This window comes from Rutilus rutilus (assembly GCF_951802725.1).
Source record: "Rutilus rutilus genome assembly, chromosome: 25".
In the NCBI taxonomy this organism is placed as follows: domain Eukaryota; kingdom Metazoa; phylum Chordata; class Actinopteri; order Cypriniformes; family Leuciscidae; genus Rutilus; species Rutilus rutilus.
In genome coordinates this window covers 3,781,814-3,806,902 of record NC_140229.1, presented here as the reverse complement: position 1 = coordinate 3,806,902, position 25,089 = coordinate 3,781,814, and the positions used below count along the sequence as shown (strand labels likewise).

The 25,089-nt window shown below is 35.4% G+C and overlaps 1 protein-coding gene across 1 annotated transcript in view; it reads left to right on the top strand.

The window, feature by feature from the left end:
* Window positions 1–25,089, top strand: part of LOC311284871 (myosin-IIIb) — a 40,626-nt gene that overhangs the window by 14,190 nt on the left and 1,347 nt on the right. Inside the window, exons 7-28 of the mRNA XM_084400115.1 lie at window positions 1,231–1,333; window positions 1,575–1,700; window positions 7,053–7,161; window positions 7,248–7,364; window positions 8,480–8,580; window positions 8,961–9,047; window positions 9,576–9,641; window positions 10,087–10,200; window positions 10,424–10,535; window positions 12,788–12,831; window positions 13,048–13,110; window positions 13,474–13,593; window positions 14,928–15,013; window positions 15,100–15,147; window positions 17,030–17,077; window positions 17,421–17,512; window positions 18,483–18,665; window positions 19,629–19,759; window positions 21,267–21,466; window positions 21,566–21,655; window positions 23,094–23,259; window positions 23,336–23,680. Of these exons, the coding sequence (XP_084256241.1) occupies window positions 1,231–1,333; window positions 1,575–1,700; window positions 7,053–7,161; window positions 7,248–7,364; window positions 8,480–8,580; window positions 8,961–9,047; window positions 9,576–9,641; window positions 10,087–10,200; window positions 10,424–10,535; window positions 12,788–12,831; window positions 13,048–13,110; window positions 13,474–13,593; window positions 14,928–15,013; window positions 15,100–15,147; window positions 17,030–17,077; window positions 17,421–17,512; window positions 18,483–18,665; window positions 19,629–19,759; window positions 21,267–21,466; window positions 21,566–21,655; window positions 23,094–23,259; window positions 23,336–23,680 (2,551 nt within the window). The remainder of the gene's footprint in view (window positions 1–1,230; window positions 1,334–1,574; window positions 1,701–7,052; window positions 7,162–7,247; window positions 7,365–8,479; window positions 8,581–8,960; window positions 9,048–9,575; window positions 9,642–10,086; window positions 10,201–10,423; window positions 10,536–12,787; window positions 12,832–13,047; window positions 13,111–13,473; window positions 13,594–14,927; window positions 15,014–15,099; window positions 15,148–17,029; window positions 17,078–17,420; window positions 17,513–18,482; window positions 18,666–19,628; window positions 19,760–21,266; window positions 21,467–21,565; window positions 21,656–23,093; window positions 23,260–23,335; window positions 23,681–25,089) is intronic.

The window sequence follows — 25,089 nt, the reverse complement described above, 5'->3', positions numbered from 1 at the left end:
AGTAATAGCAAAGAGTATCAATCAAAGCTCAGCTTTGGGGAGATTAGATATACAGGTAAAGATTTGGAGACTGCGAGAAGATGAAAGAGAGAATGTGATGGAGATGAGAGAGGAAGAGCAGGTGTTGCATACTGTGCCCATGAGATTAATATTATTACAATGTATTCCTATTTAACACATATAAATGTCCTTTGCTAATTACAGTGGCAAATATAAGCTCAATTTAACAACACAGGCACCTATTAATTATAATGCCATAATAGTAGTATTGTATAAATATAATTATTTGTAAATGGTCCTCGAATGTGTTATATTTCACCAGTATCAGCATTGGGAGTGTTTGCGCAACTTGCATCATTAAGCCAGTAGGTGGCGACAAGTGTATATTATTATACATTTATATTATACATTATATTACTTATTTATAATGGCTAGGTTAAAAACAGATATTATATTATGTATAGTTTGTGATATTAGCTCACTTTTCGGCAAAGGCTCTGTTGGCTTTTATTATGGTAGTCAATGGCGAGAGACAACTTATCTTTTTATTCCGTCTGAACTGTGCCCTGAATTACACATATGGTGTTTGTCAATTTAAAAGATAATTATGAAAGTCAAGAAAGTCGCAGTTTGTCATAAAACAGAAGAGTAACGTTTAGTTTTATGTGAAAATCGCTTAATGAACTACATCTCTCGTCTCGCACTATGTACGTCACCAACATGCTCGTATGTGTGCAGTCTGCAAATTAGTTATTGTGATATAAAAAAAAAACTGTTCAACTGTGTAGGGCTGTAATCAACCAAAGAAACGAATCGACTGGGAGATTACAGCCCTACAACTGTGAAACGCAAATAGAGTTTAGCAAATTCTCCTTTAATGATTCAGAAGACGAGTCTTCAGTTTTGAATAAAGTTTTCATGTATTTCATATTTAGCCTTTTACAACCTACAGTAAATGTTTTCTGTTGCTTTTTGGCAAATTGCATGGAAACCAAATGAGGTCAATTTCACCCCCAACACAATTCGTAGTTTTTTTTAAGTTTGTACAGTCTTTACAACACACATCTTTGTTGAAACTTTGCACGCACATTCATGACCCAATAAAATGTACAAAAATGTCAGAAATAAATAGTTAGTTCATCCAGCATTTCAAATTGACCCACAACACAATATTAATTCCTAAAAAACTAGCAGTAGGCTACTAGGCTTACATATTTTTGTTCTTGTTAGTTATTTGAATGGCAGGTTTGGGCAGGAAGGCAAAGTGCAGGCCTGGCGTGTGAAATATGCTGAGGTGTGTAACGCCATGGACATGGTGGGATTTGAAGAGCAGGTAAGAACTAAACTCACCGTAGTGTCCTGTGGTTTGAATAAATGCCTCATCTACAACTTTAAATAACATTTACTGATTGAATAAGATGCTACATTGAATATTTGAACTTCCCAAAATGATTTTTACACCACAGTACCATTGAGGTGAACTACAAAAAGATGTTTGCGAATGCTGTCAAGTTTCACACCATTTTTAATGTATTTACCTTTCCCGTTTCACATTGACATCATCTCGTTTGTAGGAAAAGGTGGACATGATGACTATTCTAGCTGGCATTCTGTCCCTGGGGAACATCACCTTTGAAACGACAGACAACGACGCTCTGAAGGTGTCAGAGACATCACGCGGCTGGTTAAAAGCTACTGCAGTGAGTTTCCTGTTGCACTTCTTGCAGATGTGTGGCAACACAGAATTGGTCACAATTCACAGGTCATCATGACACTCGGCAGTAGATGTGATATAAAATACATTTATAGTGTACAAGTGTGAAGACAAATGGAAAAGTTTGAATCTCAAACGCTGAAAACTTCAGCAGACCTTGCTGCACAAATGCTTGTACTGATGCATGAAATAGACAAAGGAATATAGTTGATCAACCTGGGCTGCATTTCCCAAAAAAGCTAATTATGGTCTGGAAAAGTCGTGAAAATCGCGATATGGCTTAGTGCGGTTATCATTTCACAAAGGCTGTGATTTAGTTTAGAAATATATGTGCTGCGTGTTTCAGAGTGGAGCGCAGCACTGTTTGTTTACACACAAGCAGCTCATGATTTGGTGTTTTCAGTGTCTCAGAGCAGAGACAATTAAATGAAAATTAAAATGTTTCTTTTTGAAATGAAAATGTTTGAAAAAGAAGAATTTAGGACAGCCATAAATATTGATTTTACAGTGCAATATTACATTAATAATAATAATAATAATAATAATAGTAGTAGTAGTAGTAGTAGTAATAATAGTAGTAATATTTCCTTTTTTGTTTAATATTTTTACTTAATAATAATAATAATAATTATTATTATTATTATTATTATAAACATTTTGGACAAATTTGCTGCCCTACGAAGCAAAGCAAACCTCCTCCACCCCCCATTTATATATATATATACATATATACATATATACAATAATCAATACCAATACCAATACCAATATACAATACCAAATAATCCTGAAAAGTTTCCGAAAGTTTCCAAATAATCCTGAAAAGTTTCCAAAATTTCTGGAAATTTTGCAACCCTAAACAAAAGACAAGGAAATCACTCACAGCTCTGGATTTAATATCTTTTGTAACTTTAATAAGGATTGTTTATTCTATAGAAAGCACTATTTATTTTATTACTATCTTTGCTCTATTGGACTTATTTGTGCTGTTGCTTGTAGTTAGATTATTTGTTCTTATTTTCTTTATTTTTATTTGACAGTAATCCTTTTTTCCCTGAACATAGCACAAACCGAACCATACCGAAACCATGACCCTAAAACTGTGATACAAACTGAACCGTGATATATATATATATTAGGGCTGCACGATATGAGGAAAAGCTGCGATGTGCGATAACATTGTTTAATATTGCGATGACGATATGACTTGCGATAAATATTCAAATGTGAATGTTAGCTATAGCCTTCTGTTCCCATGTCTTAGTGCTTTAATAGGTTCTTTGCATGATAGGTCAAACGTTTATTACCTGCCTGGTTCAGATTACACGATTTTAGCGCGATTTTGGCACGATCCGTTTGACGTAGGGTGTCGTGGAGATTCGTAAACGACAACGGGCGTCGGGGCGCAAGATTCGATCGTTTCATCTCGTATAGTGTGTCATAGTGGGCGACTACCTACATCGCGTCTGCGATGCTTCACGACAGAAAGACTAGCATGTTTCATTTTTTAACGGTCCTCCACGACGGGTTGAGTATGTGAGCGAGAGTGAGTGTGTGTGCGCGCCAGTGAGCGTGTGTGTGTGCGAGTGAGAGAGGGACAGTGTGTGTGTGTGTGTGTGTGTGTGAGCGAGCGAGGGACTGTGTGTGTGTGAGCGAGTGTGTGTGTGTGTGTGGGCGAGTGAATGTTTGCGAGTGAATGTGTGCGTGTGACTGCACACGATGACTGGTCGGAAAAGCAACGTGTAGTCTGACATGTTTCTTGACCATGACACGACAAGATTTTAGGAGTCAAAATCGTGTAATCTGACACCGTGACTATCGTAACAGACACAAAAATCGTATCTAATCTGAACCAGGCGTTATTCATCGTGTCAGGCTGTCTATTGCGATGTGTTCATATCGCGATGACGATGAAAATTCGATGTATCGTTCAGCCCTAATATATATATATATATATATATATATATATATATATGAAGAGTTCAGATGAAAAAGCCTCTAAGTGCCATCTGAAATTTTCTTCTAGAATGATCATTTTTATCAAGCTTGTATATTTAAGTTCAGTAATTTCACTTAAATGACAATTCATAGGTAATTTTCATTGCCATTTAAGTGAAATTACTGAACTTAAATATACAAGCTTGATAAAAATGATCATTCTAGAAGAAATTTCAGATGGCACTTAGAGGCTTTTGCATCTGAACTCTTCATATATAATATAAAATTGTTTCCAAAAAACGGGGGAAAATAAAGATAAAATCACTGTGCTTTACTGACTCGGGGTGCATAGATTCGTCAATGCTGGAGCTTTTTTCTCAAAAGAACAATAATCCGCAATATTTAAACAAATTTTATTTATTTTTTACATTGTGCAAAAGCACATGCATGCAATGGAAACATTGCTATGTCGTTGCTGTGGCATTACTAAGGTGTTCGGAATAATTTAAGCATGTTGTTGCTAGTGTGGTTGTTTACAGTGAAAAAACGAACTGCATGATTTTCTCACCCATAGATGTGTCATCCAGCAGGTGGAAAGAGTGTGTCTGATAAAGTGTCATAGTAAAGTAACAGCACACTCTCCTCAATAACATGCATGATTTAAGAAATCACTTAAGGATGACGCACATGCAGAACTTTAATATTTAGCGCTATAGATTTGTCCGCATCACTGACGCCAAACCATGAGCAACAGTAATAGTGACGCTTGAATTAAAAAAGTCGAGGTTTTCTCAGGAGATGAATGTTAGCCCACAGTCCCAGCGTCACCTCGACATCCCTACTGTTTAATCAGGTGAATTACGGCCCGTGTGCACACAAAGAAACTCTTTTAAGGGCAAACTGAAGGAGGCGTGGGTCCGCCTACATCTGGCCTTTTACGATAAGTCACACAGCAAAGGCCAGAAGTGGCTATGTTTAGACTCCATTAGTCGTCCTAACACGTATGGGGGGAGTTAATAGTAGCACGCTGCATTTCCCTGACACAGGGCGATTTCCATTTATCAAATCTACTGTGGCGTACTTTAACTTGTATACATTGGTACAACAAAAGGCACTTCAAATCTAATTTGCCAAATCCGGTCCATGTGTCCACAATGGCCCCCAGCATCTAAATAGACAAATTAACGTGACCTTTCCTGTATGACATTTACGTCTTGGTCACATTTGACTAGTCATTGTTCTTTGTGTGTTTTTTTTGGTAGCACAATTAATTTGGTCTGTTTGCATTGCACAATGTGATTTAGCTGACAGCACATGTTCAGCACTCTTTGTTTTTTTTCTAAAATAACATTCCTTTAAAAGAATCATGACTCTAACCTCAGGTGCGTATGCACTTTTTGGGAGTAACCATGGCTGCACAATTCTGAGGAAAACAAATGTAATTGCAATGGAAAGGCACTATATAATTAAAACGTATTATTATTAAGTACGGAAAGATGGTTGGTGCATGTTTTTTTTTTTTTAAATGCACTTTAAAGTGACCCAAACTCAGAGCAGATGCAGAGACATGCTGAAACATCAAGTCTGAAACATTAATCCAGAAGAGTTTAAAAGAGAGAATGCATACATAAACCACATAAAAGGAAAATCATGATTCATGAGATGGGAAAATTAGAAGTGGTTATATATAGAATATATATATATAGGATTAAAAGAGTTTATTTCTCCTTCTCAGCAAGAATTGAGCGTCACAACTCTCTGCAGACTCTTTCTTGGTCGTAAAAGTCTTATCAGTCTTAATGTGTCCTGTAATTTTCTTCTCTTGAACACATGGGATGGAAACGCGGCTTTATTCGCAAATGTTTCATGCGATATTCCAATATTAGAGCTGATCCGAATACCATTTTTTTGAGCTTCGAAGCTTCGGTAGTAATGAACACTGAATAAAGCCGAAGCTTCGGAGAGAGGGCGCTGAACATATTCTTCTCTCTAATACAGGCAGGTATCTGTGTCTGTCTGTCTGTCCGTTTGCATTTTGATTATTTTGAGAACCGTTCATCCAGTCGACTTCACAAGGGAGTGCAGTGTCGCATTTGGTGCAATATAGATGGACACGCGAGACGCGACACATTCAGAATTAATAAACTTTTAATAAACTACAGAACAGCGCGAGCGGGAAGCGGCGCGCCTGACGCGAGCAGGGCTTATATGCTCCGAGAACGGACACTGCACTAGTAGTGATATAAAACACACACACACACACACACACACACACACACACACACACACACACACAGGTCTGTTAACTTAAGCAATACTTTTAATAAGGTAGTCTAATATTTTTCTGACTAACAAATTACTGACACAGTAAAGGGTAGATTTAAATAAAGAAAAATGAAATTTAAATAAAGAAAAAACTAATTTAAATAAAGAAAAAAACAAATTTAAATAACGAAAAACCAAATTTAAATAAAGAAAAACCAAATTTAAATAAAGAAAAATGAAATTTAAATAAAGAAAAAACTAATTTAAATAAAGAAAAAAACAAATTTAAATAACGAAAAACCAAATTTAAATAAAGAAAAATAAAATTTAAATAAAGAAAAATAAAATTTAAATAAAGAAAAACGAAATTAAGTTAAATTAAAAACGAGATTAATTTAGATTGATAATAACGGGTAAAAAGGCTAATACATTCTGTTTCTATTATTCTATTTTCCACAATGTCAAAAAAACGCAGCTTAACCCAAAAATAACCCAAAACACACACTCCGCTGTTCTGCGCTCTAGCCAGAGAACACTCCCATTGCAGGAACACTTTAGTAGGCCAAGAAGAAGCAAATATATTTAAGTATAATGAGGTTGGGTTCCTTCAACTGTCCATCCTATTAAAAATGGCTAAGCTATATAAGATAATTGTAAAAAAGAGTATTGTATTTCGCCAGATTTTATAGTGTTGAACATATTCAAGCGCGAATGAGAACCATTTCGAGGGGTGTGCAAAAAACAAACAAAAAAAACAACAACGAATATTCGAATGTCAAATTTTCAAATCGAATACCAACCCACCGAACGAATATTCGAATATTCAGGTCCAGCCCTATCCAATTTTGCGCATAAGTTAAATTGCCAACTTTGGATATAAACACCTAGAGGCAACACCAGTGAATGAGCTGCTCGCATGTCAATGAACACAGTGCTGCACTTCACTCATGCAGCATGCAGTCGATTTATAATTAAATCACAGATATGATGATATGATAATCGCATGAAGCCATACCGCGATTTCGGTTTTATTTGTATTAATCATGCAGCCCTAGGAGAAACGCATCCTTCTTGGCTAAAACCTTTGGAAAACCACAATAAAAGAAGCATTTTGTGTGTTTGTTTACGTGACCAGGGTCAGTTTGGCGTTCAGGAAGAGGATTTACTGAAGAGTCTGACCTGCACCACGTCAGTGACGCGAGGAGAGGCCATCCAGCGACTCCACAACCAGCAGCAGGCTGAAGGTACCACATCATCAGCGTGACATCCCTGGTGTGTTTGACACTTTTCATGTTGATCAGCATCTGGTTTTTTTTATTTATCATTTCAGATGCCAGAGATTCCATCGCTAAAGTGGCCTACGGTCGCGTCTTCGGATGGATCGTCAGTAAAATCAACGAGCAGCTTGCTCCTAAAGTAGACTTTGACGTGGAGCTTAATGAAATAGGTAAATATACCAGTTCATGCTGTGACTGAGAAAATTGCGTCTCACTTTTACTTTGCTACGGTGGCCTAGAGAGCTCAACGTGCTGCAACTGAAAAAAACACATACACCCGCACATTAAGAAAACATCTTCATCAGTTTCACAACACACGTGTGCTCCAAATACTCTCAACACAACCTAATACAGAAACGCGCTGTTAAAGGAGAACTCCGGTCAATTTTAACATTGAGCTCATTTTTTTGTACATTTGGAGTGCTGTCAGTACAGAGAACAACGACAAAAATCGGTGTTGCCTACAACGTGTTATCCTCTTTTTAAAATTTGCACTATGTTGACTTCAATGGGGCAAGTTTTAAACCTGCTTTTAGCCTCTTAATATCCTTGATGTGTCATTACAAGTGCACAGGTCATGTGAGTGATTCCTTCTGAGTGAACGCGGGTGAATCTGACTGCAGTAGATGTGAAAGATATTAATAAAAATGATGTTTATTCAGCCAGCGCACATACCTGTATTTACATCCTGTTTTCGGTCGAAGTCCACAGTAGTCGATTGTCGAGTTCATGCGCGTGATCATAGGTACTAAACCTATGGGCGTGAACTCGGCAATCGACTACTGTGGACTTCGACCGAAATTTTTTTTAAAAAGAGGATAACAAGTGTAGGCAACACCGATTTTTGTCGTTGTTTTCTGTACTGACAGCACTCCAAATGTACAAAAAAATGAGCTCAATGTTAAAATTGACCGGAGTTCTCCTTTAATAACACAGACCACATGTTTTCAGGGGAACAAAATGTTCAATGTCAATGTTTTCAATATACAAAATGTATTAACAATATGTTCAATGTCATCAGAATACAAATGAGAAAAGAACAATGAGCTGAAAACTAAACATTTTTTTTTTTTAAAGATAGCGAAAAAGAACATGAGGGAAATTAATTGATCTATACATCAGTTACATGGTACAAATTTCACTTGTTCGTCACTTATTCGGTTCCCCTGGAAACATTTCCGTTGTGGTCTGTGTTATTTGCAGCGCGTTTCTGTATTTGGTTGTGTTGTGAGTATTTCTTACCTAAGATATGTGACATTGAGGTTTGCTCTTTCTTTATTTATAGGAATCCTTGACATCTTTGGTTTCGAGAACTTCGCTGTGAATCGGTTTGAGCAGATCTGCATCAATCTGGCTAACGAACAGCTCCAGTACTTCTTCAACCATGTAAGCCCTTCATAGTGCTTTATTATGAGTTTGATATTTATATAGGGAAGCCTATTTCATGAAACAAAAAGTAAGACATGGTTTGGCAAGTGCACATGCTGACATGTTTACAACTCAAGTTTGATTTGAAGTCTCATCTTGGACTTTTTTTGTCAGTAAAATGGCAAATAAGAAAACGTGGTCATTTTAACTTTACACTCATGTAGCGTGTCTCATAATATCTTGAAGATATATCTGTAGTGTGGAAAACTCAAGGCAGCAGATGTACCGAACCATTTAAATGCCACATTCGATCATGGTCACTGCCGATTCTTTCAACGGGACTTGATTTGCCACTCCGTGAATCTGATGATCACATTTTCCATGTCATTTCCCTCTAGCACATTTTTCTGATGGAGCAGAAAGAATATAAAGAGGAAGGCATCACATGGGATACCATAACCTACAAGGACAACAAGCCCATACTGGTACGTCTACGTCCAAAACCTTCACCCTCTGTGATTGTCCTGCTCTCTCTCCAACTTTTTTCCAAATTTTTTTCCTTCTCTCCGACTCCAAAAATACACCCGAGCTCTGCGTTTGGCTGACGGCCGTGTGGTAAATCCCAAACACAGGAAGTGCTGACAGAGCAGGACACGTAGCTTTGAGAATCTCTCTCAAATTTCTGCATGCATTCTGACCCAGATCCTTGGAAACTAAAGGAAACTGTGGTCTTTGCTTTAAACTTTTCACCTCGTTCTCACGTGAGATTCCTGGGCCGATCTGCTCTGTAAATATGAACTCTGCCCTGTAATTATGGGAACTCAGCAGCCGCCTGTTTTGAAAGCTGCAGACTTGCATGTATGTCACGTTCATGTAGCATTCAACCTACAGCTCTCAAACACTGCGTATCCTGTTGTGTAACATTATTCTACAGCGCCGTCAGCTATAGAAGCCTGTTTAGCTTGTCAGCATGGAAAACTCATTCACTCACGCCAGGTTTATTCCTGTTTCAGGACCTGTTCCTCACGAAACCCATCGGGATTCTCTCTCTACTGGATGAGCAAAGTGCCTTTCCTCAGGTACGTGTTGCCAGTTGAAACCTGAGACACTAAGAGAAAACATGTTGCCAAATCCTCCATTGAACCGCATTAAAAATATTTTTATACAATGCTTTTATCCAAAGCATCTGCTTTCTGGATGAGCTTGTATACCTAAATGTGTAGTAGTTTAAAGCAGTTAATTTAAGTATTGCAATCTCTTTGAAATTATGTATAAATAAATAAAAAGTATTAGTATATATGCTTTTTTTTTTTTTTTTTTTACAAACCGCACCCATTTTATGCTAATTTTCATTCCATCCCCATTTAATATATTTGTACGGTGGAGACATTTTACTCAGATAGCACTCCATATACGTACATTACAGTCATGTGACTGCATTTTGTTGTGAGAGAGTAGTGAATCTCAAGCATAGCAGTTAATAACATAATGTTTATGTGCTTGTGAACTTTTTTGCACCCACAGGCCACTGACCGAGATTTTGTTGATAAGTTGAACAGCAAATTTAAAGCGGCTCCCAACTTTGAGGTTGTGCGAAACCACACCCCTCTGTTCACTATTGTGCACTACGCTGGGAAGGTGAGTCTACAAACCACCGTCATCATTACTTAACCTAACAAGTCACCTGATCACTGACTTCATTTAGATGCCAACAAAGAATGTAATCTGTGTTGTAGTGCTGCTGGTTAATAATTAAATGATTGTGTGCAATTTTTCCTTGAGCAGATGGATTAATAAGGGTGTTTGTCTTCATAATGTGTCCATTATTCCTGCATGAAATGTCTTTTTGTGGTCTGTTAAGGTGCAATACAACGCAAGCGGTTTCCTTGAGAAAAACCGGGACACAATACCAGCCAACATTCGTGAGCTCTTCATCAACAGCGTCACTCCTCTCCTCAGTGTTTTGTTCGCAGGTCTGAATTGGCACATCTATATTATAACAGCAATAAACTTACACACACACACACACACACACGCACACACGCACACATAGATAGTTATAAACAAAACATAAGTGAATAAATTAATTTAGATGCATTTACAAGCATTTGATTCAGTTATATATACATATGTATTTATCTGTGTGAGTGTGTGTGTGTATTTTTTGGAGTTATAATAAATATTATATATAATTATTGAAATATAATATATATTAATTATGATTTTAATTTTGACTACATTTAATAGTTTAAACCGTTTTTCCTATGCATGTGTGTCATTTAAATATTTATTTAATTATTATGGCTATTATTATATTTTAGATGTTCGCAGATTATTAGATACTTAAACGGAAATAACAAACAAAAGCATTTAGTTGTGAGTTTCAGTTTTGAACACAGAGATATATATATATATATATATATATATACACACACACACACACACACACACACACACACACACACACACATATATATATATATATATATACACACACACACACACACACACACACACACACACACACACACACACACACACACACACATATATATATATATATACACATACATACACACACACACACACACACACACACACACACATATATATATATATATATATATATATATATGTATGCAAACTGCTGTCTGACAACCAAAAAACACATTTAAAACGCTTTTAAGTATTCAAATTTTAGATGTTTACTAAGATCCTTCTATTATATATTAAATCCCACAATAATATTTAAAATATAAGTAAGCTTAATATATATAAAATCATAATTTATTGGGTACTTTCAATTGGGAGGTGGCTGTCCCGAACCCTAACCCCTACATTTCAACTTGTGAAAATTTATATTTTAAAAAGTAAAGTGTAAAAAACAAACAAAAAAAAAAACATTTTTTTAATTTTTAATTTTTTAAATCATGAAACTTTATGTAAAAAAAAAAAACTACCAAAACAGTGTGTGTTTCAGTCCATTGGCTGAGACTGATTTGAACCACATTCCTTCTGATCAGGAAATATTCCTCTCTCTCTCTCCATCATTTTGAGGGAAATGTGTTGTTAAGGGACGTCATTACCAAACACCTTTTTTTCACCTTTTGTAACTCCATAAAGTTTTGTTTTTATGTGTGTGCAACTGTTCAGAATTGTGCTAAGTAACCATGTGCTGGCTATCATCTTTGAGTTAGGCTCAAAAGTATCTAAAATTGTCACTACAGAAACAGTCACGATCGAAACATGTGGTGAAGTTTCGGTTGTGACATCATGTGTTATTCGATTAAATTTAGTTTCTGTGTGTGTACAGCTGTTTAGAACTGTGCTAGGTAACCATGTGCTGGTTAGCATCTTTGAGTTAGGCTCAAAAGTTAAATTGTCATTACCGATTAATTGTCATTAAATTGTTATTGCCATGGAAGTGACAAAAGGGAACACATAATCATTTATTCGAGGGAAATTAACAAAATTTTAGTACAGTTATGCAAATCATAAGTATCTTAGTATGTTTTAGTATGCGAGTTAAATTCTGTAATGTGATGTGGTCGCTACCAAAACATCACTGTCACTACCGAAAATGTGCCGTCACGACCGAAACATGCACGTTTTGTCTAAAATAAAGTATACTGAATTATCAACTAAGATGTTATTATAGTGTTTGGTTCAATGTATATCCAAACTAATGAATCCTTAACTTTGAAATCAGTATGATTAACTTAATAATGCCTTTTATAAAGAAAGATTGGGTTCAAAATACAACAAATTTTATAAATTACACTTGAAATGTTAAAATTGTTATTGATTTACCTATGAAAACCTTTTTTTAAAAATAGCAAAAAATATATTTACAAGGTAGATGTAAACAAAATATGAACAGGTCAATATAAGCCTTCTTATTAAATTATTTATTATTGTGTTTCGGTAGTGACAAATTTGGGGAGAGGAAAAATATTCCCAAAACTTTCTGAAAATGCAATATGATAATTAACTGCACAATTACTAGAAATGTGTACCTTATATATTATACAATTTGCATACATACAAAATTTGTGGAAAAAGACTGACTTTGAATGTGTATATATATATATATATATATATATATATACACACACACACACACACACACACACACACACACACACACACACACACACACACATATATACATCATTACTATTGTTGTGTTTTTTAAATTATTTAATTCTCTCTCTCTTTTTTTCAGCTACAATTTCTCGAACAGGCACACTAATGCCAAGGAAAGCCAAGGTATAACTAAGATTTTGACTTAATTTTTGACATGCCAGTTTTCTTTTCGAGTGCCTGTTAAAACATGTTGTGGTGTTTCCCAAATACATTTAAAGCCTGGATTTTCAGAAAATACACAGCTGTACAAATGACGAATTAGTCTTAACTTTGAGATGAGTGATAATGAATGCAGCATGTAGTGTTTCACCTCATGACCCCTGTGTGTGCCAATTTTAGTTACAAGTGGCTGGTGACAACTTCAACTCAACCAGGAAGCAGTCTGTTGGTGCGCAATTCAAGGTAAATTATGCTTACAAATAATCATAGTGCATGTTTATTGGATGTATCCTATAATCAGATGTATGTAAATGCATCTGCATGTGTCTGTGCTTGAATATGCACATCTAGATATATATATATTTTTGTACATATCAGAAATATTATATTATATTATATGGATGAATCTCTCAAAACAGTCAAGAAGTCCATATTTCACCCCATATTGAAGTGAAGCCTAATTTTCGGTCCATTTAGGATTTTTTCATTGTGATTGTCATAATTAAGCGCTGACGTTCACTCTTGTATTTGACCCTGCCTATGTTTATTTAACAGCCTAACTGTCTTTACATTGTTTGGAAACTAAAAGCGCTTTGTTCCGTACAGCATTCCCTGGCGGTCCTTATGGAGAAGATGTTTGCCGCCAGTCCGCACTTTGTTCGGTGCATCAAACCCAACCGAAGCAAACAGCCTGATCAACTGGACAGTAAACTGGTGATGGATCAGGTACGTCACAATCATCAAGTCTCCGCTGGCTTCGGCCCTGTTTGTGGCCCCTTTTATTTTCCACAGTGGAGCCAAATGCATTCTCAGTTTTTCCTGCCCTCCAGTTCTCTGAGCTGTACTTAAAACCTGGAAGCCTTTTAGTGCTGTTATTTGAGTTAAATCCAAATCCCTCTAATGATAGAGGAGCCACTGGGTTTGTGTGCAAGGGCCAATATTGACTGAACACTGTTTTAAGAGATTGTCTTGTTGGAGCTGCTCAGTGACTGTCTAGTTCATTGACACAGTGACTATAAGCTCTGTACGGTGTAGATACTAGTTAAACGTAGAAAATATAAGTGGTGTCTGCCTGTGTAAAACTTACCACCACTTTACTAGGGCTATTCTTACTCATTTGCTAGGTTGTTTTGGGTACTTGGTTATAATAGTGGTAAGTAACCACCAAAAATGTTTCTTTCTGTTCTCAAAGAACCATCCTGTTCAAATGACATAATTTGTCTTGATATGCATAAACTGTAAATTGCAAAGCTGTAAATCATCTGACCATGTGTGTGACTAATAGCAGTTTCATTCAGTACGTGTGCAGTGCCGTTTAAACTACGTGACTGTGCAACACTGACACCTGCTGTGGAAGTGTGGAAGTGCAGTTTGCAGCCTAAAAGAATAAAACTTAGCCTGATGTAAATATCAATATAATATAAAAAATGTATTCACACATACGTTGTGATTTCATGTTGTATGGGGACTTTCCATAGACATAATGATTTTTATACTGTACAAACTGTATATTCTCTCCCCTTACACTAACCCGACCCCTTTTACAAATTTCATAAAACATCACTTCGTATGATTTCAAAAAATGCCCCCACAAGGACATTTCGGATATTGCCATCTTTGGCATATAATGGAATTTAAAAACATAAATAATTAATAATAACATAAATTATTTTTTATGTAATATTATGTATAATATTATATGGAATAATGGAATACATTTACTTGGGAAAAAGAAATGTTTTGAAAGAATATTCATTTTGCAGTATAGCTCACAAGTTGGATAAAATGCATTTGTGATACTTTTTTGGTTATTATTGGAGTTTGATGGTAAAAATCTATTTTTTTTGTATGCAAAATAAAGCTTTCGTTCAAGAGACTTTTTTTGTGTTCATGGAAAAATGTAAATTTCGGAAAAAAATAAAATAAAAAAAATAAAATAAAGGGAATAATGAATTTTTAGGTGACCTATCCCTTTAAAAGTGACCTAATGGCACCTTTCAGAGTCTCAATTGTCCCATCCGTCATATTTATGTTCATATTTTCTGCCTCCTCCTCTCTAGCTGAGGTACAACGGCCTGATGGAAACAATCCGAATCCGGCGGGACGGTTTCTCATGGCGTCCAACTTTCAAGGAGTTTGCAGAAAGGTTTGTGTGCTGGCAGAAAAAAATGACATTTTATCAGTTCATCACATCAGATTACCTGCAGCATTACTCAGATTTCTGTCCCATAGGTACAACATTCTGCTGCTGAAACCGGATCTCCCGTCGGACAAGAGCAGGTTTGAGCAAGCAGATTCATCATAATTGTGTTAAAGGTGCACCAAGTGATAAAACAACAGGGTTTCAACCTAAAGAAGATTATAGTACATTTGACAAATGTTTGCATGATGTTAACGCACATGAGAGGAACAAGCTCCCTATTATCAGCTGCTTATGCTTGCAGACTAAAAGCATACAAAATAAAAGTATGTAAACAATGGCAAAAAAACATTATAGCTTAATATAAAGTTCAAGACCAGCAAAAATTAGTTTGTTTAATTTGTTTGCACAATATATATTTTGCTATATGTATGTGTGTGTATGTGTGTGTGTGTGTGTGTGTGTGTGTGTGTGTGTGTATATATATATGTATATGTATGTGTGTATATATATATGTATATGTATGTGTGTATATATATATATGTATATATATATATGTATATGTGTATGTGTGTGTGTGTACAGGTGAAATTTGAAAAATTTGAATATCATACAAAAATTCATTTATTTCAGTAATTCAACTTAAAAGGTTAGGGTTCAAACCAAGTACTGAGTACATATGCATGATTATACTTTTCAGAGAGCCGACATTTCTGTATTTAAAATCTTTTTTTTTATTGATTTCATGTAATATTGTAATTTTCAGAGATTTTGAATTTGGGGTTTTCATAAGCTGTAAGCCATAATCATCAAAATTATAACAAATAAAGGCTTGAAATATCTCACTTTGCCTGTAATGAGTCTATATAATATATCAGTTTCACCTTTTAAGTTGAATTACTGAAATAAATGAACTTTTGCACGATATTCACATTTTTCGAGTTTCACCTGTATGTATACAGTACCAGTCAAAAGTTTGGAAACACTACTATGCTCATCAAGCCTGCAGTTAAAAAAAAAAAAAAAAAACAGTAATATTATGAAATATTATTACAATTTAAAATAATGGTTCTCTTTTTTAATATACTTTAAAATGTAATTTATTTTTGTGATGCAAAGCTGAATTTTCATCAGCAAGTACTCCAGTCTTTGGTGTCTTATGATCCTTCAGAAATCATTCTAATATGATGATTTGATACTCAGTTATTATCAATGATGGAAACAGTTGTGCTGTTTAATATATTTTTTTGGAATACTTTTTTCAGGATTCATTGATGAGTAAAACGTTAACAGCATTTATTCATAAAAACAGCATTTATTCAAAATAAAAACATTTCTAACAATATAAATCGTTACCATCACCTTTTATCAATTTAACGCATCCTTGTTGAATTAAAGTACTAATTTCTTTAAAAAAAAAAAGTTATTGTTCCCAAACTTTTGAACGGTAGTGTATATTGTTACAAAAGATTTCTATTCGAAATAAATACAGTTCTTTTGAACTTTTTATTCATCAAATAATCCTGAAAAAAGTATCTCAGGTTATAAAAAAAATATTAAGCAGCACAACTGTTTCCAACATTGATCATAAATCAGCATATTAGAATGATTTCTGAAGGATCATAAGACACCAAAGACTGGAGTACTTGCTGATGAAAATTCAGCTTTGCATCACAAAAATAAATTACATTTTAAAGTATATTAAAAAAGAGAACCATTATTTTAAATTGTAATAATATTTCATAATATTACTGTTTTTTTTGTTTTTTTTTAACTGCAGGCTTGATGAGCATAAGAGACTTCTTTCAAAAACATTAAAAATAGTAGTGTTTCCAAACTTTTGACTGGTACTGTATATGTATATAAAAAGTATACAATGAAAAAAAAAGAAAGGAAAATCTCAAATAAATTACATCAAATGACTTTGTGCTCCTTTTAAATGAGCTCTTCATGATGATATGTACTGATATAGATTATGTGGTTTCATCTACAATGGTTCTCGTTTTCTTTTGTTGCTTTTAGCTGTATGTCGATCCTCAACAGCACTGAACTCTCTGGTTGGAAGTGTGGGTAAGTTTGAGCCTGATGCGACCTGTCTAAATGAAGTAAATGCAATTATAAGCATTATTAGTGGCATTTAAGACATGCATCACTATTATTATTGTTCATACTTACAGTTAGTGATTTAAACAAACCCCCTAATCACTCGCATTTCCTTCAGAAAATGTTAAAATCTTTTTTTGGCTTTGATAGTCCTGTTAGGATTTTAGGTTTGTAAAATCTTTCACAGGCTCTAACATGTTTTCATTAAGTTTAATTTGGCTTAATATTACACGAGCCAATAAATTCGATACTTTAATGGTTCACATAATATCAAACAAGTCACAGCAGGTCTCCTGTGTTGCTCTTTCAGATCGTCGCGTTTGTTTTTCAAGTACTGGCACCAGGAGGAGTTGGCCCGCCTGCTGGAGGGACTGGGACGAGCGGCGGTTGTCATTCAGAAGAGTGAGTAGCAATTAAACTAGTTTAAGCCTCTGTATAATTATTGAGGAACTCACAGGAAACCTCTTGGCTCCTAGTTTGACTGCTTTATTGCATCCTAAATCACCTCTCGGATGAGTATACTAATGAAACGGTGTCATGAGCGCAAGTTCAGACGTGAACAAGATGTGAACTTTTTTGTGGATTTTGTTTTCCACTTAAAAAAAGGTTTCTTGCATCAAAAGTCATAAAACTATGGAAGCTTGTTTCCGCCAAAAAAAAAAAAAAAAAAAAGATAATTGCTTTTTATCTTTTTAATTTTGCTTGGTTTTTGGGTCAATTTATTGACTTTGTTTGCAGTTAATTTTGAATAGTTTATTTATTTATTTTTCTTTTGGATTTTCACTGTAAATATCATTTGCACTCTCCTGGAAAATCTTTGTTTTTCACTTTTTGGGAATAAACACTGAACTTTTGACAGCACGTCACTTCTTTTTTACGCCTCCATCGGACGGTATATTCAGAGCAGTGGTGCTGCAACTGCTTGAACATCTTTGGGGCCTCTTTGTGGCAGTTGGTACACCCCTGTCTCTGTTACAGCATTCTTTAGTTATTTTTAATTTTTTTTTTTAATTTTTTTTTTTTTTTTTTATGACGGACGGAAGTTTCGGAGGCAGTGTGTAAACGTGATTGACAAAACATGAGGTCGTATTTATTTTTTATCGGGCAAAAATTTCGGCCGCGAATTTCGGACTCAGTGTGCAAGGATCTTTACGCTACTTTGAAACAATCTTGACTTGACTTATTTATAGCTACTCGTAAAGGCTGCAGGGACAAACTTAGGAGGACATTTATTACAAGTATTTTTAAAGCTAATATTCCAGTATTAAATCAAAGAATGGCTTCATTTGCATCCAAATAAGTCTAGGCTAAAGCCCCTAATATCCACTGACCCTAGAACTGCCCCTGACTACACCATATCTTGTTCTTTTAGATTTCCGGGCGAAGATCTGCAGAAGGAAGTATCTGGCATTGCTAGCAGAGCTACGGAGGCAGCGTCAGGCTCAGTGGGAGAGAGAGGAGCGTGAGAGAGAGGAGCGCGAGGAAGAGGAGAGGAGACGACAGCAGCTGGAGGACGAGAGGAAAAGACGTCTGGAAGTGGAGCAAGAGAACCTGCGTAAGGACTGTCCTCTGTTTTCACAGCTGCTTCAGTGCTGATGTCAGTGACGTGTGTTAAAGGAACACGCCGACTTTTTGGGACTTTAGCTTATTCACCGTATCCCCCAGAGTTAGATAAGTCCCTACATACCCTTCTCATCTCCGTGCGTGCCGTAACTCTGTCTGACGCACCCACCGCTAGCCTAGCTTAGCACAAAGACTGGAGGTAAATGGCTCCAGCTAGCATACTGCTCCCAATAAGTGACAAAATAACCCCAACATCTTCCTATTTACATGTTGTAATTTGTATAGTCACAGCGTGTACAAATAACAAGGTCACATGAGACACAACCATCTTCTAACCGCATACATACTGGGAACTATATTCTCAGAAGGCGAAGCACTGCTACTTCTGCGGATTGCAACCAACAGATTTAAGCTCAAAAACGTGCATCCATCCTTCACAAACGAACTTCACACGCCATGACACACTACACTACTTCTGACGTCATAAGTTGCGTAAGTTGCGCTTTAGGCGTAAGTAGACTGCGTATGGCTGTTTGGCCGGAAGCTAGAATTTTACTTTGTAATGTGTTAAATATGAATATTTTTCTCACACAAACTCATCGTTTTGCTTCAGAAAGGCCTTTATTAACCCACAGGAGCCGCGTGAAGTTCGTTTAGGACGGATGGATGCACGTTTTTGAGCTTCAATCTGTTGGTTGCAATCCACTGTCATTATAAAACTTGGAAGAGCCAGGATATTTTTTAAATATAATCATATATATATATATATATATATATATATATATATATATATATATATATATATATATATATATATATATATATATATATAATATATCGTCTGAAAGAAGAAAGTCATATACACCTAGGATGGCTTGACGGTGGGTAAATAATGGGGTAATTTTCATTTTAAAGTGAACTACTCCTTTAAGGTCGTGTCTGTGTGTGTTTGCAGGACCAGCGTCTCCACCGGTGCCCTTGCCGAGAAAGAAAAAGCCTGAGCCCAGGCCTCGCTCGGTGCTGACTGGCGTCCTGAAAGAGCCACATCTGCCTCCTGTACCGCGGCCGCGCAGCAAGCTTTTTCAGGTGTGACATCATAACTTATTCAGTGAAATACTGCACCTCGATTAATGAGATTACCTCTTTAACCTACAAGCTTAACGATTATTTTCAAGCCTAGTCACATCTCTAGTCTGTGTTAGAGCTAGAACACTTTTTAACTCCCCCTATTTGAAGTTTGAAGTTGACTTGAAACCAAAATTGACTTTAAAACATGTTTCTCGCATGTTAATACCCTGTAAAATGCCACATTACAAAACTAAAAATGAATTGCAAATGCCATTTCTTCTTGACTTTAAGCAGTGTTATTTTAATTTCATTGATATATTATATAAAATTAGCTTTTATTTTTGTATTTTCAGGTCATTTTAAGTTTAGTTCATTTTAGTATGTTTGTTTTGTACGGAGCCTCAAACCCGCATATGACGTGTGGACAAAAATATATATATCATGGCCATGATTTACTAATTCGTTCCATCGTTTCACTAAATTGTGCACACGATATAATTTGTTCCCTCGTTTCACTAAATTGTGTGCATGAGATAATTCATCTTGTGCACACAATTTAGTGAAACAAGGGAATTTATCATTTCATGCGCACAATTTAGTGAAACAAGGGAATGATTTGTTCCCTCGTTTCACTAAATTGTGCACTTTATATAATAATTATTTCCATTTCACTAAATTGTGCACATGATATAATAATTTGTTCCATCAATATAGTGTGAATATATAGTGTATATATTATATATAATACACTATATATAGAGTATATAATGTATACTGAATAGTGTGCACAATATAATTCGTTCCATCGTTTCACTAAATTGTGCACTTATATAATAATTTGTTCCATCGTTTCACTAAATTGTGCACAATACAATAATTAGTTTCCCTCGATTTAGTAAATTGTGGCCACATGGTACTAATTCGTTCTCTCGTTTCAATAAATTGTACGCAATATAATAATTCGCTCTATCGTTTCACTAAATTGTGTGCACAATATAATAATTTGTTTCCCTCAATTTAGTAAACTGTGGCCAGGTTGTACTAATTCATTCCCTCTTTTTGATTGAACTAAAACAATGTAACAAATTATTATATCGTACTCACGATTAACTTAAAACGAGGACACAAATTCGTTAAATGTATGTAATTTCGTGAAAAATGTGTAAGTCGTGGGAACGAATTAATTTGTGGGGCTCCATAGTTTTGTATTTTGTCATTTTTTATATATATATATATATATATATATATATATATATATATATATATATATATATATATGTGTGTGTATATATGTGTATATATATATATATATATATATATGTGTGTGTATGTGTGTATATATATAATAATAATATTATTATTATTATTATTATTATTATTCATTATTTTTCAGTTTTAGTTTAGTAAAGCTATTTTAGTTCTTCAAGTTAAACAAAAAAAATTTGAAATGTTGGTTTTAGTTAACAATAATAACCCTGACTTCATGTGTCATACTAATTTTTGTAAACCTCATTTTTCTGGACAGGCGACTCCGTTTGATAACGAGCTGAATGGGAACGTCCACCTGGACGCTTCTCTGATGCTTCAGCCAATAGATGAAGAGCGTATTAAAGAGAAACACCTGAAAAAGAGTAACACCATCCGCTGGTTTAAAGAGACGCAGGTCCGTAAGCTGACCAGAGACGGTATCTTCCCCAGCTGGTTCCATGGCATGATCACACGCAGGTCAGCTTTGATGAACTACTGATTAGTCCAATCAATTCTCTATTGTAGTGAAAATGGGAATATATTTATTATGTGCTGATTGTAACTTTGGTTTCTCAGACAAGCAGAAGATCTCCTGATCGACAAACCTCTCGGCTGCTTCTTGGTGCGTGTCGGTGAAAGCCGGGAGGGTTACACTCTGTCCTTTAGGTACATGCTACTGTATGCTATGGCAAAACTGAATTATATATATGTCAAAATCAACATGCTAGTCAACCACTAAAGGTGCTTTTATTGTGTTAACCCTTACATTGTGTTCTGGTCATTTTGACCCAGAGAGGATTATGGTTTTGTCTGAAAATACTAGGGCTGGGAGATAAAATCAAATTTTTTTTTTTATTACAGAATCGATATTAATTCAAATTAAATTACACTATTTTCGTCCTTGCTTATAGATGAGGTTGACAGAAGTTAGCCACTTTTGTTCCAACAGAGGATTAAATGTGTCGTTATCATAGACTGTAAAACAAAATCGTCGTTATCTGAGTGTTTAGTGTTGTAATATCCCTTTCAAGTGGACGTGTGGAAGCGACGTGAGACTGAAAGCACTGAAAAACCCTTGCGCTACTCATATGCTGAGAGAGAGATAAGACAGTAGAGCTGCATGATTCATCTTTAAAACTAAAGACTGATCTCGATTCAAACACCCACGCGATCTTCTTCCGTTTCGTCTGTCTATTAAAGGGGTGGTATAATGCCCTTTTCGCAAGATGTAAAATAAGTCTCTGATGTCCCCAGAGTGTGTATGTGAAGTTTTAGCTCAAAATACCCCACAGATGTTTTTATATAGTATGTTAAAATTGTCACTTTTTGAGGGTGAGCAAAAAACGCACCGTTTTTGTGTCTGTCCCTTTATATGCAAATGGGCTGCTGCTCCCGGCACAGGGGGCGGAGCTTCAACAGCTTGTGTCCTTTTACCTCACACACACACACATGCACTGAAAATGTAGAAGCAACAGGACATTTCTGAATGGTTAATTGATGAATTTATGTAGCTTATGTGTAGTTATCTTTTAGTCATTGATTAGAATATTCTGTCATGATAATCTATAAATCGTGATCCGGGGGCGGGGTTTATGTAAATTTTAGGGTTAGTGATGTCACTAACCCGGGAGGAATGTGGTGTAGTCTCTACCAGCCGTTTCTTGTAGTCCTTAAAAAGCGATTTCTTTAAAAGCAAATATCGTTTTTTTTTTATTTTTTTTTTTTATATCTTATATGTCTATATAAAACACACATTTTATGTATGTTTACTATTTTTATTATTATTAATAATATTATTATAAGTAGTCAAATTTATTTATATAAAAATAGTAACAATAAAATATAGAATAATATTGATGATTATACGTTATCATCAAATATTTTGAAAGTGTAATTATATAAATAATAATAATGAATACATATGAATAAATCTAAATAAATCGTATAAATTAATAATAACAATGATCATTTATTATAATGTGCAAAAACTAATATGCAAAATTCTAATTTTATTTTATTTATTTTATACTGTTTGTTTAATTAATTATTGTGTGCTAATTTTATTGATTTGAAACATGTCTCTGGTTCTGTTTCTCTATAACAGGGGTGCCGACCGCTGCCGTCACTACATGGTGGAGATGCAGACCAATGGGAAGTATGTGATCCTCGGGGAGGACCGGGCTCATTCCTCTCTCATAGACCTGGTCCAGTTCCACAGTCAGGTGGGCATCAAGCCCTTCATGGAGCTGCTCACGGTGCCCTGTGGTCAGGTGGGTGTGCGTCACTCGTGGAAGCGCTTTCACTACGCTTTTGTGTGGTATAAATATGGAGTGTGTGTGTCTACAGATGTGTGATCGGGAGCCAGACTATGAGGAGCTCAAAGCTCTTACATCATCATCATCATCATCATCATCATCAGAGAGCAGCGCTGTGGTTCATGCTGAGGACATGGACCCGTGTTCAAATAATGTGCATGTACAGATGCAGAGACTCTTCCTGCCGCCGGGAGGAAACTCAAACGTTGAGTTGCACAAACCCCCGGTGCTCAAACGCATATCTGACCGGCGCAGACGAGTCGAGGCCGCACAGGTGGAGCACAAGGACGACGACCCGAACCTCGAGAGCAGGCGGTTCCCTCGACTCTACCCGTCCATACGACTGGCCATGAGGGAAATCCAGCAGATCCAACAGGTACAAACACACAAAACATATAGAAGATATATAGACCGGCACACTCTTTACTCCAGTGAATATTTCTCAGGGTGGCTTTACATATACGTGTTTGTTTACACATAAACCTTAAGCTTAGACTAGGGGGAAAATGAAATAAAGCTATTATAACATTTGCACCTTTATGGGCAACACCCCCAGGGCATGTTGTCACATTATACGGGGTAAGTTGTCACAATGGGAACCTGCTATTTGACAGACTTTTCAGATATATATATATATATATAACACTGGGGAAAGGAAAAAAAGACAATGTAAAAAAAAATATATATATATATATATATATATATATATATATACAGTACAGGTCAAAAGTTTGGAAACATTACTATTTTTGATGTTTTTGAAAGAAGTCTCTTCTGCTTATCAAGCCTGCATTTATTTGATCAAAAATACAGGAAAAAAAGTAATATTGTGATATATTATTACAATTTAAAATAATTGGTTTTCAATTTATTATACTTTAAATGATCATTTATCTCTGTGATGCAAAGCTGAATTTTCAGGATCATTACTCCAGTCTATCACATGATCCTTTAGAAATCATTCTAATATGATGATTCATTATCAAAGTTGGAAACAGTTGTGCTGCTTAATATTTTTTCATAACCTGTGATACTTTTTTAGGATACTTTGATGAATAAAAATTAAAAATAAAATAAAAATAGAAATATTTTGCAATAACAATATACACTACTGGGTCCGTATTCACAAAGCATTTTATCTTACCACTAGGAGTACTCCTAAATCGCACTAAAAGATTTTAGCTAGGAGTTTTCTCTTAGAAGTTATTCACAACGCCTTTCAGACCTACTCTTAGTAAAGAAAAATGACAACTCCTAAACTAAGAGTGAGTCTTCGTTGCTATGGATGACGTCATTACTCATGCACGAGCTTGACTGGAGTGACCACCTTGATTGGCTGATGATTGTAACGCGGGAATGATTCCAAACACCTCCACTATGATGATGAGTGACAGGTCTGAGAATGCGTGCTGAATAAATAGCCTAAATGAATAAAGAGTAAGGCAAAACAAATAGCCTAGTAGCCTAATGAAACATATGGATTGATGCTGAACTGTTTCCAACACTCATAATAAATCAGAATATTAGAATGATTTCTAAAGGATCATGTGATAGACTGGATGTCACATGTGACACTGAAGACTGGAGTAATGATGCTGAAAATTCAGCTTTGCATCACAGGAATAAATTATTTTTTGAAGTATATTCAAATAGAAAACTATTATTTTAAGTTGTAATAATATTTCACAATATTACAGTTTTTTTTCTGTATTTTTAATCAAATAAACGCAGCCTTGATAAGCATTAGAGACTTCTTTCAAAAATATTAAAAAAATCGTAATGTTT